Genomic DNA, 19,305 nt, shown 5'->3' with positions numbered 1-19,305 from the left:
TCCAGTCATTGCATTCAGCCCCAAATGAATTATTGGACGAACTACCTCTCTGTTTACCTACCCGGCTACCTGCGCACACTCTGCCCATGCACTAAAGGCACGAGTCTTCCACAAGGCTTGGCAGACCCTTTGCGAGCTATTCATGTATCTTGGTAGGGAGGCTTGAAGGGAGGTTTGGTAGCTTTTGGATTTGATACTTTTCAAATCTAGCCAATCTGGCTCGGTTCCCGAAATTGCCTACCTAAGCTCTGAATGATGAGTTTTCTCCACTTTAAAATTCTGAGAACAGGGAGACCTTGTTGACAGTTCTGTTGCTATAAAATATTAAAGTCACGTATGTTATTTTTCTTTTACTCTATTGTATTCTTGTTCTGTGTTGCTCACATGTGAAGCACTTTAGCTCCTGAGGCGAGGCGCCACGCATCGAATACTGTGTTGTATCATATATACCGAGAGCAACTGCAATGTCAACTGCCTTGAAGGCCATATACCAGATGGGTTAGGACAATTCTACATCTGCTTTGTATCGGTGCTGTTAGATTGCGCGAGAAATGGAACTATGGAATGTTGCGTTGGGAATTCTCCATATTGTATTTTAAGAATCAAACAACTGAAGGTCAAAAGCAACACACTACACCTTCGCCGTGGCAGCACTAAATAGGTCCTTGGACAAGGCCCCCTCGCCCTGACTGACCCGGTTCACATGTGGTTGGGAGTGGTATCAAAGGTTACTGAGGCACTGCATGAATGCATTCACAGGCTCCTGTTGAGGGTTGTGTCACCTGAAAACGGTAGCAGGTGACATACAGTCACCGGATGTGATGGAGTTTTAGTTTTGGTATGCAAATACAGATCTCAGTGCGAAGAGAAGGGGGTATGGCGTTCAGCTTGGTGGGTGAGTGAGTGGGTGGGTCGAAGGATTCTGTGGGTGGAGTAAATGAGGGGTAGAGTACCAGAGAGATCCATGGCTGCAAGCTTGACAGGGGGGACGTTGGCCATGAAGCGCTCCGTCCCAAGGTAGATGAAGCCGCTGCACCCGGCCAGGAGCTGCTCAACCTGGGCCAGACTGGACCAGCAGACAGAGAGGCGTGGAGCGTACACAGGGAACATGGCATGTGAACATGGCATATCCCATTATGCAAGGTTGACATTCAAAAAGTGGATAAAAAATTCTTAATATTTAAGGCCTGTGTAGGTTGCATATTTAAGGTTACTAGTGGATAGAGCAATGTTTGTATCTTTGAGTGTTGCGGGGGATCAATGTTTATAGCTGAGATAAAATGACTGCAAGACAATCAGATAATCCAAATCATGTTGTCTTCTAACTGCGCTGTTGTTCATGCCGTGGTCAAAAGTAAAGTAAAACAGAACCCGGGTGCTTCCATTCCCATTGAAGTTGGGAGATGCGTCATGGTGATATCAGCGCGGACCCATCACATACATGCCCTTTATCTGGAGTGTTGGGACATCATGAGCAGGAAGGATGGTGAGTAATAAATGACTTGACACTCACCTTCCTCAGAGTGGAACATTAGGGCATGTGTGGTTGATTATTTTAACCCGCAACCTTTGATCCCCGAACACCTCTCTCAGTGTGAATTACCTTGGAGTGTGTCTGCTGCTGCCCATGAAGCCATCCCAGAGAGAAGCACCTTGCTGGCTGTGGTCGTCCAGAGTTACCTTCATCCTCTCAGCCAGACTGCCGCCCTCTGTGTGCGCGCACACGCACACACACACACACATGCAAACACACACACCCACACACAGAATCATAAGTATATGCATGCACACAATCAAAATCATAAAAATATGCACAGCACACACACACACATTCATGAATAGATGCATACATATTACACACACATACACACATAAACAAACAAACACATGGAGTGAGAGAGAGAAAGAGAGAATGTATAGATTATTATTAGGCTATAAATAGCTCACTTCATCTGAAGTGTACTGGAGTGCAAAGTGAAGACCCTTGAAAAGGGTAACTAAACTTTGGGGACAAAAAGTACAGTACAGCTAAGTTTCACTGCATGAAAGATACTCGGAGGGGCTCCTCGCAGAGCGTGGCGGGTAGGGGTGGGGGCGGGTGACGTGTGGGGGAACTGACTCTCCCCACCACTGCAGAACATTAATCACTTCGCGGCTCTGTCCCCCCGCTGGCCATCAGAAGGACTTCCTGCCTCTGTTCCCCGGGTGCAAGGCACCAGCCCATTACTGCCATGCCGGCCCTGACCCCACCCACTTCTCCCCTCCACCCTCCCCTCCCCACCACCCTCCCCTCCCCACCACCCATTCCCTCCCCACCACCCATTCCCTCCCCTCCACCCATTCCTCCCCTCCAACCGTTCCTCTCCGCCTAGCCCTCCCCTCCCCTCCACCCATCACTCTCCTCCCCTCCACCCATTCCTCCCATCCACCCACCCCTCCCCTCCACCCACTTCTCCTCTCCTCTCCACCCACCCCTCCCCTCCACCCATTCCTCCCCTCCACTCATGCCCTCCCTCCCCTTCTCCCCTCTACCCAGCCCTTCCCTCCCCTCCACCCACTCCTCCCTGCCGCAAAACCTTGCCCTCCACTCACCTCTTCCTGCCCGAACACCCATATAGCTCTGCTCAGCCCCCACCCTACCCCTCCATTTAGCGGCCCAGGTGTCCTTTGAACATTGTGGGGGGCACATTAAAAGGGGCGTACACATTTAGCGTTCTTCTAGTTCTTTTCATCGAGCGCTACATCTGGGACCCTGAAGAAGGGTGGGCTCTTTAAAAAGCAGGCCATAAGGACTCTACAGTCACATGCCCCTAGGACAGTAGCTGGAGCATATGACACGGATGACATGGAAGTGTGCAAATGACAAACTTCTACACACACACTTCATCATGCACACACTCATGCACATGCAAATAAACACATAGGGTTTCCTTCAAAGTTATTTTAGTCCACACATTTTGTCAAAAAGCAGTGGCTGTCTTCTCCACACTTTTCAACGTCACAGTTTCTACATCAAGTGCAATACAAACACGTACAGGCCGACAAAGATGGCATTGGAACCGTGTGTGCATGTGGTTGTGTGTGTGTGGTTGTGTGTGTGTGTGTGTGTGTGTGTAGTCTAGGTGTGAAGATGTCATTTGTGATGAGACCTCCGACTTTGGGGAGTACTTTGGAGAGTTCTGCAACGGCGTTCCCTTTGGGATAATCTGGGAGAGATGCCATCTACTTCACTAATAATGGAACTTTGGTTTTAATTTCCTCACTGTCACTGTAATAAACGTAATTAATCGCTCACTGTGTGCTGGCTGCATCGTGATCTTTTCAATACATTGGATAAAAATGCAATTTATTTTATGAGATTTATACATTTTTACTCACCGTAGTTGCTGTAGTCATTGTAGGGGTCGACGATATCTGAGGTGGTGTTAAGAAGAATGTTCCATGGAAATGAATGCCCCTAGGGGGTGACTAAATAGTTTGCACCAATCCAATCTTTTGTAACAGTGTGATAAAAGACATGTTTAACCTTCAATGGTGTTACGAGAGCATAATGCACAAATGGCCTTTTGACATCCTTTAGGCTAAATTCATAGGTCATCCAAACACCTAATCTGTCTCTCTCCATCTTTCTTTCTTGCTGTCCGTCTGTACCTCTCTGTCTGTGTGTCTCTCTCTGTCTGTCTCTGTCCATCTGTGTGTCTGTCTGTCCATCTGTCTGTCTGTCTTTCCATCCGTTCGTCTGTCTGTCTGTCCGTCTTCTTCAAAGGTCATAGTGTTCACTCTCCTTCCTTACACTCGGGCATTCAACAAGCATTTCATTACTCTAACTACTCTCCATGGCCCTGCCCATTTCTGAGAACCAATTCCATATGAGGTCAAACAACCCATTATTCAACAATTAGCGTTTTTTTATGACAATTCGTTATCAACCATTGAACAAGTTCAAGTTCCTACGTGATTGAAATGTTTCAGAGAGTGAGTTTGTGTGGGCCATTGCGGTGAGGTCAGTAACACTGGAATGGGTAGAGGCTTGGATACAAAAAAATAAACGTACGCTATAACTTGCTTGAAGTTAGTGTGTGATGACCAACACATAAGCATAATATTATTTGAAACCAACAGCTCTTGAAAAAAAGAATACATTTAAAATCCTGTGCATCAACTGGGAAAGCGTGGGGAGGCAGCACGCGGTTTACTGGAGGCTTGGAGAAATCACAAAACCCCCAAATATGTATTATTATATTAGTATACAGATCATCACACAGAATAATAAACAACATTATGTCATCGATTAAAAGCCATACTTAAAAGCGAGGCCAACGGAAAGTTAAATAGTTTCCGGTGCAGACAGCAGGTATCTGGCGGAGGCAGATTAATTGACTGAACTCACCACTTTGATGGCTCTGCTTTGATCTCCCTTCCCCTTGGCCGCCTTGGCCCCTTTGGTCTCTTGTTTATTGTCACCTTCAACTGCCACAAACAGGATGCAAAAACAAATTAAGCACACACGCCCTTCTGTGCGAGACTCGATTTACAGGGTTGAATTCAATTTATGACTACCTGACCTCTAACTCAGCTTATTATATCCAATGAGACAGTATGATGACCTGGAATTAAAGTTACATTTCTTCTTGTGGTGCACTTTCAGGAAGTTCATCACCACTGTGATTCCAAAAGCTCTTTTTCACTGTTGATGGGAAATGAAAACGGTGTGATCTCCACATTTAGAAGCAAACACTCCTTACTCATTCGATTGCTTGAGGAAACAGACAGTAAGAAGCAGGACTTGCTCCAGGTCCTTCAGAACTCGTGGGACACTTTGTGTCCCAGAAGATCGTGGTTGTGACACAAAAGACTGCAAAAAAACAAAAGTAAGCTTTTGCACCTGTTTGTTTGTGAGCTTCCCATCTCAAGCTCTGATTCCTCTTGGGCATGTTTCATGCAAAGTGCCGCGCGGAATAACAAATAGCACCTTCGGAAGTGGCCTGGGGTAGTACATCTTCTTGACACAATGGTAAAGTGTTGACATCAGGATGATGGTAATGCTTTGTTGGAGGGGAGGGATTAGGTGTTTTTGTTTTCCATTGTTATCCTTGCTTTGTGACGATGTGTGATAAGGCGCTACATATCTGCACCTCTCTGTGGTTGTGTTATATATGCAAACAGCATACACACACACACACACACACACACACACACACACACACACACACACACACACACACACACACACACACACACACACACACACACACACACACACACACACACACACACACACACACACCCAAACGCGCAGACAGACAGACAAACACACAGTACCTAATTTACCTGTAACCTTTGAAAGCGCATCAAAGTTATGCAAATTATACAACCTTTAAAAAGGTAACGCCGTCTGCAAATCCAAATAGTGTTCACGTCGTTTATAGTGTTCTGCCCGTTCTAAAATCTCACTCAGAGGAGAGGAGAAATGCTTTGCACGTGGCTGCACCTGTCTGACTCTTAACAGCAGAACTACTAATCAAGTCATCAAGTGGACTTGGCAATTGCCATAGACGCGGAAACGAGTACATGTCGTCATTTATTGTGAATGGTAATCTGCTGTTTAATAGACGACCGGATACACTGTAAGTAGGGGGCTGTGATTCATGTAAATGCGCAAGAACCCTCTACATGACTCAAGAGAAACATGACTTTGTTATTCCACAGCTCCATGCTTGAATAACGATGAGCTAGAGGAACATGCATTTTCTTAAATCAATCAAAAGGAAAACTAGATAAAAAAAAAAAAGAAAAGGTCCCTCTCCCCGGTCCCTTGGTCGATGAGGCTGGCGTTCGATGGGTCGCTGAGGCTTACGGTGGCAATGGTTCACTGAGGTCTGCATGGACTTTGAGGGTAGTTAAAGTTGGCTGCAGGTGGGTTTGTGAAACACGATGACATGATTATGATTATTTTGCGCTATCCTCTCTCCGTTCACGTATTGGTGTTCACTACTATATGAGGTGTACTACTTAATCAATCAGGGGAGTTGTAGAAACACTTTAAGAAAAAGTAGAACCTACGAAAATGATTAAAATGGAAATCCATTAAAGTCATTGGGATCTCCCTCTCAGCATCTCTCTCTCAGTAGTCGTTCAGCACAACACCCTATCAAAGAGGGTGCCGCCATGCAGCCCAAACAGCTGTGGGTCGGATGGAAAGTTTTATGGTCTTTTAGTGATAGAGCACAGAGGTTTACGGTATGTTATAGGACATCAGAAGCACAATAGCCAAGTGAATAAAGTGAATCAATTATGCTGATCAAGGCAACAGGACAGCTCTTGGACTTGTTTCATTGCCTATAATATAATATAATCTATACGAAATTAGATGTCTTCCCAAACCAAGCCGAAGGATCAGGAACAAATTATTGTAACTTGTGAAGTTGGATATGGAGTAGATACAAACGGAACAGCCCAATCCTTTCATATTGATTAAAGGAGTCCAAAGCAAGTGAATCTCAACCATAACAAAGCTGTTCAAAGAAGCATTTCTCAGACTAAAGGCTGCAAAATAAGTCTTAAGCAATAATTCAAGTGTATTATTCTTTGAGTAAGCGATGAATATGTGAATGATTGAAACAAGGAGAAATAAGGTCAAATAAATGTAGAGCACTCAACCGTTTTTAATGTGACAGAAATACCTCATGGCCGACAGCCAAGCAATTTGGAGAGCTTATTTGCTCTCCCACATTTCAGAGTTTACAAACATTGCACACGTAATAGGCTCCTAGTCACATGAGCATTCTGAAATGCTGCATGCTGAAAGCTACTTTGAGCTTGTTTGTCAATGATTGTAGATGTGTTTCTGTGTGTGTGTGTGTGTGTGTGTTGCCTATAGTTAGTGGCTGTGTTGACCAAATTAGAGTTACATTGATGTTTTTTTTTATTTCTGTTTTTTTGTGTGTGCATGTATGTGTGTGTGCCCCTGAGGTTAGTAGCTGCGTTGAACATACTACATTGTTTTATATGAGAGAGAGTATACATCTGTATCTATATGAGAGAGAGAGAGAGAGAGAGAGAGAGAGAGAGAGAGAGAGAGAGAGAGAGAGAGAGAGAGAGAGAGAGAGAGAGAGAGATACACAGACCATGTGTGTGTATGTGCCTAAATTACCTTTCTCAGGCTGGTCCCGGTGCAGCCGAGCGTGGAGGAGCTGCAGGGAGAAGTCCCGGGACACGGAGCCGACCCCCCGGCCCTGCAGGACAGACAGGGCCTCCAGCGGCAGCTCCTGCAGCCACTGGTCAGCCAGGAGCACCACACACACCCCCGGGTCCTGGGGAGGGCAGGCTGCCAACACACATTTCTGATTGTAGATTTATTGGAGTACAACCTTCCCTGGCCTGATAATAGTCTTTCAAAGAAAATGCAGGTAACCCAACAGCTGACGGTGGTCATCCCATGATCCCTGAGAACCGATCACATGTAATGTTTATGACTGACTGACAGCCACAGAGGCTTTGAGCTATGGGGCTTTGTATGCAAGTGGTCCGGAAATTATAATGACGGCATCGAACGGCAAAAACCTTGGTATATATTTTCTGTATGACACATTGACTTTGATATCTGAAGGTTGGTTGGTTAGGGGAGGTGGGGGTTACCTTCCTGATCTATACGGTGTATGAGGTATAGATTGCTGCAGAGTCTCAATTGGGAGGGGCTGTTCGACAGGAGTGTGTGTGTTAGGGCTTTGACTCCGAATAAATCAAAATTCGAATGAATATTAGGCAGCCCTTAATATTCGAACCTGTTATGGGCAGGCCAAAAGGGAGAGACGTCGGAGAACCCGACGCAGTCCATTCATAATATTGTAATGACTACGGAAGAGGCAGTGAATGAAGTATTGATTAGACAGCGATTTATTAGAAAGCTAATAAACCGTTGGAACACGCAAGACCGGTAACCATAGCAACGCGGTAAACAAACCGCGAAGCCCAATCCAGGTCTTACTAACCCTATTATTAATAAATATTTGAATAGATTTGAATATTAATATTAATAAAGTTTGTGTGTGTGTGTGTGTGTGGTCATTGTTGATGTATTTGTACATGATATTGTGTGTGTGTGTGTGTGTGTTTATGTCAATGTGATTGAAAGTGTGTGTGTGTGTGTGTGTGTGTGTGTGTGTGTGTGTGTGTGTGTGTGTGTGTGTGTGTGTGTGTGTGTGTGTTCGTGTGTGTGTGCGTGTCTGTGTTCATGGCCATGTGACGTTCCTGAACATATACCAGGTTGATCTTTAGCCAATCCCTTCTGTTTCTCCTCCTTCTCTTCTAGTCTCTCTGACTCCTGGGCGTGCCCAGAAGGAGATTTCTTCCTGGGGTTACTGAGGTAAGAGAGGGGGACATTAAGGACAGAAAGACTAGGGGATTGGGGGTCCCCCATGTTGCAAGGCATGAAAACAGTAAAGATTAAGGTTTTCAGATGAAAATCTTGAAAAAGTCAAATTTACATTACTCAAGTAAAAAAGAAAATACACTTCGTGACACATTGAAGAGTCGTGCATTGTTTTGCATGGATTATTTTTAAGAACAGCAATGGGTCAGCCAGCCAGGGTAGTTGGGTCTACTGACTACATCACGCACCTGAAGCGGGAGCAGTCCAACTGAGAGATGATGGGATGCAGATAGTTCTCCATCGCCTCCACGACAGCTCTGAACTGAGCCGCCTGCTCCTGTTCTCCACTCAGGGTTTTCTGTGGTGACACAGAGATGGACAGCATGAAGAGCAAGGATTCGCTTCAAAAAGGCTTCTAATAGCAAGAGAGAGAGAAAAGTAATTAGAAAGAGAGAAAGAGTGAAGGAGATATTTCCGAAACCTTACCCATGGCCATTGCAGACAAATATTGCAAGGGCGCCAGAGTTTAAAAATAAATAAATAATTAAACCTACTGCTCTGGAAGACTGGGGGGCGTGCCCTGTCTCATTGCTGTGCCGACGGGCCTCGTCCAAGAGGATCTCCCCAGTCTGTTTGGCGAAGGTCCGAATATTTCCCCGCAAAGCCAGCAGCATCCCTGGGCTGACCTGCACCTTAGCCACCCTAGTGCATGTTAGCACCGCTGCTGTGACAACAGCATGCACACACACACACACACACACACACACACACACACGCACACGCACACGCACACGCACACGCATACACACACATACAAACAGACCTTGTAATTGTCCCTCAAGATTCTCTCTTTTCTCGCCATTGCTTTCTTCTATTTATCACTACCTATATTCTACGTGTGTTCCAACAATCCAAGATTATATTGCTATTCTTAATTGAAACTCGCCCAACGACCAGAGATAAAGGGATCTGAATTTGTGTAGCTCTCGCACTGAGCATGTTAAGCATCTGTCTTATAAGCACCTGTCTTATGAGGACCTAACTAAGGAGATCCTAATTTGAAAGCACAAATGGGACCTCATTTAAGAGGAAATGACATACGAGCACCTGTCCAGAGTGGCACTCGATTTCAGCGGAATCAAAAACAAGTGGAAAATGTGAAAAGATGTGCAGGTCCATATTCGGCACCGCAGTCATTATTTTATCCCTCTGTTTTAGAGCACAACACTGAATAAATCAGCAGATCTGCAACTCTGGGAGTACCAGTAGACTTCTTATTGGATTCCATGGACAGGCAATTTGGTGGTACAGCGCAAGGTGCTACAGAGAACGGCATGCCTTGGTGTTCGCACAGTTCATCCCCAGGACCTTGTGTCTTCATTAGGAGTGAACTCTCCCCTTACTTACCTCACACATCTCAGTCAGGCAGAAAAGCAGGGCATGCTAATCTCCCCTCGTTCTATTCCAATGCTGTAAACAGCTTTCGCATGCAGGGCATTCATTTGTTTGTGGTCACAAAAGTGAACTAACAAACTGAACCATATGCACACATACAAAGATTGATGGAAGTGCTCCTTAAAGGGTTGCTTTGCAGTTCATAGGAGCAACTTCCAGGCCAACGCCATAGAGAGAATGATGTAATGTGTGATGTCTCACCTGTAGATTGCGCTGCCTTGCCTTTTTGATGATCCATAGGCTCGACCTTTTCATACAGTGCTCCATAAAGTTTAGACCTCAAACACATACAAACACAGAGGACTTTTTGACTATACACACACAATTTCATTGTTTCATGATTAATTCCAAATACAGTTGCACAGTGCAGGGCTGCCTAATGATGTCTGTACCAGTGTAGCTATCAGCTCTATAGTTTGTGTCTGTGAGGACTATGTGTTTGTTAATGCGTATGGAGGGTCAAAGAGAGAAAGAGTCTGAACGAGAGAGAGAAAGAGCGAGAGAATGAGAGAGAAAGAGAGCGAGCAAGAGAGAGAGTGTGTGCTGTGTTTATATGTGTGGAGGACGAGAGAGAGATAAAGAGTGTGTGCATCTCAGCTAGAGTGAGGGAGTGAGCCGGACAGTACCCGTCCTGGTTGTGCTGCAGCAGCAGGAGAGTGAGGTTTGGCGGCAGCTCTCCCAGAATGCTAAGGTGGTTTGGGTTAATGGCCAGGTGGCGGTATGCCTGTGCACGATAGTAGTTGTCAGGGAAATACATTTCTGATGTAATATTACATCACAATCTTTTACCCCAATCATTTAACTAGGTGCTGTAGTTATGGCCCAACTTCCTCACGGAACTTGGGCTTTTCAGACACCTATAGTTTAACGCTACGGTGTTTGTGGATGGGGAAGCTCTGTCTGAGAAGCAAATTGGTTTAATATCCGCATCCGAGGGTAAGGTTCTCAGACAGCTATAGTTTAACGCTACGGTATGTGCCGGATTTCATAGACAATATTGCTTATTGCTTAAAGATCCCATGGCATGCTACTTTATGAATGCTTTTATATAGCTGTTAGTGGCCCCCTAATACAGTCCTTGAAGACGTTCAAGAAATTCAGCCTTGGTGCAGTGTGGTGGGGTGGGGGTGTGGCCCTGAGTAGCTTGCGGCCATGGTACCATGCGGTTGTGTTAACAGTGGATGTATCGCAATGACGAGGAGCAAACAGCTGTTGACCGTGTTCTGTAAATATTCTAGAACACTCCGGGTGCTCCGGTGGGAGTCCTGGAGCTCTATATCTATGTATCTATTATACAAAGATATCTATATCTTATAATATATATTATCACGGCCAGAAGCTGTTTGAGCCTCCAGACGATATAATGTATCTCAAACGACTGCGTCGGGTTCTCCGACGTCTCTGGTTCTTCCACTTCCACATCAATCTGAAGTAGACTGAACCGCGACATGGAGGAGAAAGGGATTGTCGCCTGCGATTGTTGACCAATTGTCTCCTGCCGGAGCCCCGCTGCCCGCTGCCGAGGCGGTGGTGCCTCGCGGCGGTAGTGCCTCGCGGCGGGCAGTGGGGCTGCGGCGGGAGACAATCGCGGGCAACAATCCCTTCCTCCTCCATGTCGCGGTTCATGTACTTCAGGGAGTCAAAGCCAAAATTATTTTTCCCCCAATTCCTTCTCAACCATGGCTGAGACAACCCCCACTGCGAGTCTCATTGTGGAAATACCAGAGACGTCAGAGAACCCGATGTGTTATGCTCCATAACACCAACAGCAGAACGGCTTTCCAAATAACAAAGAAGTGTACAACACTTGCGTTACAGTGTGTGTATTCACACACACACACACACATGTGGGGCTCGCATGGTTGTAGCTCATTGTCTCATTGGCAGCCAAGGCAGCTAAAGGAGAGGTAACTTTGCCCCTTATGATGACATATGGGGCCAAATTCAAAATCGGATTGTCTGAGCTTTCATTTTTCAAAGGCAGAGCAGGATACCTAGTGATTGTTTTCTAGCTACTGGGGGACCATAGGCAGGCTAGGGTAACTCATTGTGTTTGAATTCCACCTGAAACAGTGGGCCCCCTGGCTCTTAAAAGGATACTTCACCCATTCAGAACCGGCGTTCTATCATTGTAAAATCGCTATTGTAATATAAAAAAAATAAAAATTCCCAGTCTAACCCAGTCTTCCCTTGGCCCAGCTTTCCTGATCTAATTTTCTCCCGAAATGACGTCAAATGATGCGTTCGACGTCATCTCGGGAGAACGTTGCTTGCCTGCTAGAAGGGCAGAGGACTACAAACCCATGGTTCCGCAAATTTGTGAGCCCACAAATAAGGAATGAGGGGGGGCGGGAGATGCAAATACAATGTCCGCCATGTTTCTTCACCGCTTAGCTAGAGAACAAATTTGCAATGTGAAACAGCCAGAGCGGATATTGAAAATCTATTGTTGGATTCGGACATTCAGGGCTATTAGTATGAGCCAGAATACATCCAGGAAGAATCGACACAAATAAAGGAGGAGGCTGCTGCGGGGACCCTGTGCTGCAGCGAATTTCAGCGATGCAAGTTTCTTCTAGAATAAATGGCTGAATCAGGTGAGGACGGGGCCATGTGTGACAGTGTAACCTCTCACCCAGGCTTTACGCCTCATCTGAACAGTTGGGTATGGGATACATATTTCCGGACCCAGAAAGTGAACTGGAAACGCCAGCCAAAGCCCGCCGGGAGAAACAGACGTCTGAGCATAGAGTACGTGTTTTACTAGTGTTATAACTACATTATCATGTTCCCCAGGACTCCAAACTATTGTAGCCAATGTGTTAATAATAATACAATTTATTATTGTTATTATTATTATTAACACATTGGCTACAATAGTTTTGAGTCCTGGGGAACATGATAATGTAGTTATCCGAAAGTAGCCGATCTTATTGGCAAAGCATAGGCTTCGTTACGTTAGCTTGAAGTCTGTGTAATGCTGTATAGGCTACTCAAGGCATAATTTATCTTGCTTTGCTAATGTTGTTCTCTTTCTTTCTTAGACAGTATCGGCTTTCTGTGTTGTCCAGGCCATCAGAGCTAATTACCCAGCACAAGATGGGCAATACCGTGGCTTCCAGGAGACAGTAGATGCTCAAGATGAGCTGTGACTATTTTGACTCTAGCAAACCCTTCACGTTATATTTTTGTAAATAGTATTTCCATGAATAAAACTTCAACAAATTCATTTTGGTTGTTTTGATTTGTTTACTAACCCAAGTGCTGTTATACTAAATTAGGCCTACGGTATAAGATAAACACTTATTTCAACTGGGGAGAAAAGGTCGAGTACAAATGCTAGTAATATACAAAAACGAGGGCAGAAGTCTAAACTAGTCAACGTATCACAGGGATATGTTTACACAAGGTTTGCTTGGCTACCACCCGCGCTAGGACCATGGCCCCTCCAAACAGAAACAGGCGGGCGATGCAGCGAGCGCAATGCACTGTGGTAGTTGGAGGATTTCTTACTTTTGAGCCAGAGACACTTTCTGCCTTTTCTCAGGTTAGGATGAACCAATTTCAATTTTTTTTGCACATTTATAATACATCGAATTATTTACTTCATATAACCTTCATATCTCCACCGGTGAAGTATCCCTTTAAACATAAAGGTCATGCTGCAATAAAACGTCATAACACAACCTAATCCTGTTATATATAATATAATCCTGCAAGGTAGAGTTTGTGGTATTACGTGATTACATCTAGAGTTAGGTAAGAAATTTCCGATTATTAGGCTCATTACTTATTAGGGTTAGATGTGCGTGTAGGTAATGGTTGTTCAGGGTTAGGGTTTAAAGGGCACTAATTTTGTTTTGAAATGTACTAATTGTGTGACCACATTTGTGTGATTTGCCTGTAAAATATGGTTAGACATATATGTGCTATGTCCACAAGAATCCAACGCAAATCAGATATCTAAGTGGTAACCTGAACTAGCTAAAGCTAAATAAGTGTTATTGCATTCTAGTTTTTTCAATGACTAACCTGCACTCACAGGGGAGTTAAATGCCAGAATTTACCCAGAACTCTAGAAAATCACACAGTCCTACAACAGGTTAAATTGGCCCCTTGGCTCAATAATATTCATTAATACAGAGTGCTCTAAAAGGAGGTTTGTGTATCGTGGGAGAGGGAGCATACCTGGGAGAGAGTGGTGAGATGATCCTTCAGTGCTCTCAGCCTGCTGCTGGGGGTCTCCTCCTGGGAGTGATGCAGGTCACCCAGGAGCCCCAGGAAGGAGGAGAGACGTGAGGCCCCAGAGGCCCCAGAAGACGCTGAGGCCAGGACCTCAGCCATGGCAGCGCTGCTGCGGCAACTCTGGGAAACACAGAGCCCAACAAGCTTTATTGATCACTTTACGTGTAAAACCACAATACCAAGTGTTTAAATGGAGAGAACCACAACAGGAACACAAAGAATGGGATGAAGAATACAATTGAGTGGACAAATAGCAGAGACTCCCTGAGTCGATGACCGTTACACTGATTTGATTTAAATTAAGTTAGAAGATATAGGCCATGTTAGAGGACTCCAGAATGGAGTTTGGTTATCACACAGACTACCCAAGGAACTGTAATGGAAAACGGTTTCACATCATGCATGGGGTCCTAGAGGGAGACTCCCGGCTTGGAACAACACACACATTAGGAACCACCACTTTGGCTGAGCAAACAGTTATAACAATGGAAAATGTAGACTTATTGATATTTATATGTTGGAATATGCTCTTGCGTTTCCCTATAAAAGCTGGTGAATCTAAGGAGTGATTTTCCAATGAAGGAAGAAAGGACCAAGGAGGCGTGCTGCAAGCCCCCTCCATCAGAAGATAAACTGTTGGAGGATCTTCTCTTTGCTCTTTTGCTCTCCATAACTCTGTAAAAACATCTGCACATTTTTCGAATTGATTTTATACTGTTATTCAAATAAATATATCCAGTCCCCAAAGGGCTTTTATTTAAAGTCATTACTAGTTTCTCCTGCGATAACCCACCTCGCTAAAGTAGACATACCCAACAAACACGCTACAAAAGTAAAATAAGAAATAGACCTCATCTTTACCATAGGGAATAAACTTAATTCTGGTTAACCTAGCAGCTTCATTAAGAGCGTCCTTCACTCCCTGGCACAGGACATAATGCAAAAAGTGAACAGCTCTCTCCAATCAGTCAACTTTCCAAGAGCCTTGAAAAATACACTATTAAACCCCTTTAAAAAAGCGGAACAATTAAAAAACAATATCAAATCAACCGTTAAGTATAATCATAGAGAAAGCTGTGGACTCAAGGACAGAGTCAGACTCAACAACTTCAACTCAGGATTTCAACCTTTCAAAGAAGGGAAACTGCTGATATTAAAGATGTAAACCATCACAAAGACTCACAAAGACAAAGATTGTTATATTGATGCTTTGGACCTTGGTGCTGCATTCGACACTGTGTCCACTCCATGCTTTTGGCCGGATTGAAAAATTGGGTTTGGCTCTCCGTCACAGTCTGAAACTGGTTCTGGCAGGGACTACTTTGTCTCCATTGGTAACTTAGCATCTGAACTAACTAAGGTGACATGTGGAGTCCCCCAAGGTTCAATCCTAGGACCATCTTTTTTCAATCTCTAAATGCTCCCCCTAGGCCTAGTAAGGCAAAATAACAACATTTCTTACCGCTGTTAAATCTATATAGCCCTATCCCCAACGGACTATTGTCCTATAGATCTGCTTTGCCAGTTCATAGAGCCGGCCAAGGACCGGATGTTCCAGAATTACAGACTATAGGAAAAAACAGATATAATTTTTTTTGGTGCCAAAGATAATAGAATAAAAGGTAGCACACACCTTGAGTCCCTCCCCTTAAAAGAGATATCGGATAGAGGGAGAATGTGAACCGGTGACCGTAATCTTATGTCAGTGGAAAGCAAGAGTGATCTATGGAGAACTCTGTGATCACTCTACTGTTACTGTGACATGCACCGAAGACATGATGAGCGACTGTGCATACCTGGTAGAGCGCTAGGTATTGACCAGTCATGGCTGGGTCCAGTTGGCCGTGACACTCCAGCATGTTGAGGGAGGCTTCGGCCAGGATGGAGGAGGGCAGGCCGTGCTGCAGACAAAGGCCTATGGCCCGGGCCAGCGCCTCACTGGCCTGGGAAAACACCTGCACGGATCCAGTATGCTTCCGCCGTGTAATAATGACACAGCACAACATGGTCCCCAGGAGAACCGTGCGTATGCATGCACACGCAGACACACACACACACACACACACACACACACACACACGCACACGCGCACACGCACACGCACACACACACAAAAAAAATAAGATGTTTGTCCGGATACTGTTCCAAGGACAGTTGATCCATTGATCCAACATTGGAAGGGGTGAACAACAGCACGCTCAGAGGGTGGGCTGAGACAGTCTTTCTTTCCGGGAGATTTTATGATGTTTCCCTATGATGTTAAACCATCAGAGCCTGGGTCTGTACAAGCTTGGGGGCGGGAGTGGGGAGCACATACCTGCAGATCGCTGCTGCTGGCAGACCGCCCTACTCTGCCTCCCTTCAAATCTCCCCTCTTCGTGGAGGTGGCTTTACTGTCCTCCTTCTCCTCTCCCTCTCTGCCTGACCGCCCTCCTCGCTGCTCTCCCTCCATCTGCACGTAGGGGTTTGCCTACAAGATCACAGAGTAATGAACATGATTTGCTGGAAATCCCCCCGCCTAATCCACCCCCACCATCACTGTGATCGCCGACCGTGAAGAAAACCAGCCTCTCGCTCTTTGAATCCAATCAGCCCTCTCTAATCGCTAATACATTCCAGCGGCTTTCCCCGTCCGTGCTGGGACTTCCTTATCATTGAGTGGAGGCTGCCAGGTGTACGCTACAACAGGGCTGAAATGGTTAGTCGATTCATCCATCAGATGAACGGCAGAAAATGAATCAAATCTGATTTAGATTATTGATTAATAGTTATTTATATAGTCATTTATCAAGATAACAAAACAAGCTCAATTCAATTTGGTTATATTTGGTTCATGGATTATTATAGAAGATAATAAATAAATAGTTACGTTTTTCTTGGCTTCTCGTCAGATAAAGCAGGCACATTCAAAACATCAGATCTTGTGATGGCATTTCAAATATTTTTGCCATTTTATGGACTAAATGATTGAACGAAAAGCATCCATGAAAGTAATTGTTAGTTGCAGCAGCCCTACACTACACACCACAGTAATGTGTGCCACCGTGTCCCTTATTCTTGTCCCTAGCTCCGGCGGATGTGGTGTGTCACCGACTTGCCTGTCCCGTTGGATCCCATCGGTCGGAGGGGTGGAGGGGGTGTTTCCGGGCGGCCAGCAGCCTCAGGCATTTCCCCGTCAGGGCCGAGCAGAGGGCCCCATCGGCCCCGTCACCGCCGGCCCTGGTGCCAGCGCACTGAGTATGGACGGCTGCCAGCTGGCCCAGGGCCACCTGTGCAAGGGCGGGCCCTGAACTGGCCCATTCCTAGACGCAGCAGGGGAAGGGTGGATCCAATGAGGTTGATAGGAGAGGAAGAAGAGAAAGAGTTGGATATGCAGCGGCAAGGAGGGACATCTCCTGACACATTCGCATATGCGTATTAGGCCGGAGCCTCTAAGTTCATTTCTAGATTTCCATTTGTGTTATCAACAGGCGACGCGTAGAACAAAATACATCTAAACGCAATTGGATAGACCTACAACCAATCAGAGAAATGACACGTGAGGCAAATCTGAGTCAGCCGTCTTATGAAGAGGTCTCAACGGCACTCCCATAGGGCGCTCCTCTGGTCATCGTATGAAACCCGTACCATATCAGATAAACCGTTGTTATTGGCCGGACCCTGGCCAGGTCTGCTCGAAGTCTGCTGGCAAAACAAATAAAACATGCGCTCTCAGATACGTCAGGTTCCCAGGCTAGAAGAGGCCTCGAGGCAGAGATGTTTCTAGAGAACCCGAGAGGATGGGATTGGCATGGTGGTGATCTGCACTACTGCCTCAGCGCAGCTCCTATGTACTGTGTCTGTTAGATAAATACTCTTGCCATGGATGAGTGAGAGGGGAAACCTCCTCATGAGGATCAATAAGAGATGCACGACATACCTCACTTACTTTGAATGATGCATCCAATTATTACTGGTCGTGATATCGTCAAGAGTTGCCTGATGCAGTTTTTATAGATTCTCTCTGGAAATTCAATTTTTAATCTCAGCATCGAGCGGTTGAAAAAAATATAGAAACAGAGAATTATGTTTTTGTGTACAGGAGATATTCCTCCTTTATTCGCCCATGCACTCTCTCCGTTTGGTTGCCAGAGCACGTCTTTCATCCCTGGCCAAAAACACTGAGCCAAATGGATGGGTGACATCAGATATTATTTTCTAGATAAACATCCATCAGCTCACAATGGACCTGATAAGTGACATCAAAAGGGATCAGCTCCCCCACCTCTCTCAACTTGCAAACAAGTTTGTCGATTGAGTCTACATCTTTCGCTTTGAACAATTGGACGCAGCGTCGATTGATATCCGAGCTCATAGAGAAGAACATGATTTAATGACATAAGCCCAACGGTGCCAGGGGTGACAAATAAAGTAATGGCAGATCTTGTTGTTTTCTTCTGTTTGTAGGGCAAAGTATTTCCTGTCCGTAATAACAGATGGAGGTATGGGCAGATGGCAGGGGCGAATCACGGGTGACAACATAAAAGACAGGACTTGGGTTTCATGTTGCATCGGCTCAAGTATCGATCTCTTCAGCGTGGCTCTGAAAGATTGAATATGGTAAGGGAAAGGGAGGAAACTACTGAGATAGAAATAAGGAGAAAGTGCACCTGACGATCATGTTTCTTTTACGTTGTTTGATGCAACATCCTAGGTGTTTTTATTTTTTGCATGCATTATTTTTCGTGGAAAGACAGATATATCTGGACCCCCTCGGATAACGAAATGGTTAAACTCAAGGGGTGTTCCTTCAATACTTAAACGTTTTTATTTTAAGCCAATCATTGCTTGTTAACATCTGCATTGTGAAACCTGTACCAGCCCTTCCATGTGCATTCGATTTATACAGAAGAAAGGGAAAAAGTCAGCGACGGGGATATGGAGAGCGAGAGAAAGAGAGACAGGAGAAAGACAAAGAAAAATCGAGAGACAAGAGAGAGAGAGAGAGAGAGAGAGAGAGAGAGAGAGAGAGAGAGAGAGAGAGAGAGAGAGAGAGAGAGAGAGAGAGAGAGAAAGCAAGAGAGCGAGATAGTGAGCTAGAGAGATGGGGGGAAGATACAGAAGTAGGTCATAGAATGGCATGTACAGGTGTAACACAAAGATCCAGAAAGTTCCATTGGCGATTGAGTGAAAGAAGTGACAGTTGGAGGCTTAAACAAGGTGGAGGTGGAGGAGGAGCAGGTGACAAGACGCGA

The 19,305-nt window shown here is 45.2% G+C and overlaps 1 protein-coding gene across 1 annotated transcript in view; it reads right to left on the bottom strand.

The window, feature by feature from the left end:
- Positions 1-19,305, bottom strand: part of LOC132473660 (cilia- and flagella-associated protein 46) — a 72,728-nt gene that overhangs the window by 11,169 nt on the left and 42,254 nt on the right. Inside the window, exons 41-55 of the mRNA XM_060073871.1 lie at positions 17,170-17,373; positions 16,337-16,541; positions 15,868-16,268; positions 14,015-14,191; positions 10,453-10,550; positions 10,028-10,104; positions 8,926-9,095; positions 8,620-8,729; positions 8,263-8,360; positions 7,154-7,327; positions 4,391-4,470; positions 4,142-4,202; positions 3,379-3,414; positions 1,604-1,709; positions 954-1,066 (exon numbers count right to left, since the gene is read on the bottom strand). Coding sequence (XP_059929854.1) covers positions 954-1,066; positions 1,604-1,709; positions 3,379-3,414; positions 4,142-4,202; positions 4,391-4,470; positions 7,154-7,327; positions 8,263-8,360; positions 8,620-8,729; positions 8,926-9,095; positions 10,028-10,104; positions 10,453-10,550; positions 14,015-14,191; positions 15,868-16,268; positions 16,337-16,541; positions 17,170-17,373 — 2,110 coding nt within the window. The remainder of the gene's footprint in view (positions 1-953; positions 1,067-1,603; positions 1,710-3,378; positions 3,415-4,141; positions 4,203-4,390; positions 4,471-7,153; positions 7,328-8,262; positions 8,361-8,619; positions 8,730-8,925; positions 9,096-10,027; positions 10,105-10,452; positions 10,551-14,014; positions 14,192-15,867; positions 16,269-16,336; positions 16,542-17,169; positions 17,374-19,305) is intronic.

The sequence above is a fragment of the Gadus macrocephalus genome, chromosome 15, assembly GCF_031168955.1.
Source record: "Gadus macrocephalus chromosome 15, ASM3116895v1".
NCBI classification, from domain to species: Eukaryota; Metazoa; Chordata; class Actinopteri; order Gadiformes; family Gadidae; genus Gadus; species Gadus macrocephalus.
The sequence above is the reverse complement of the archived record's forward strand: the minus strand, read 5'-3'. Positions and strand labels throughout refer to the sequence as shown.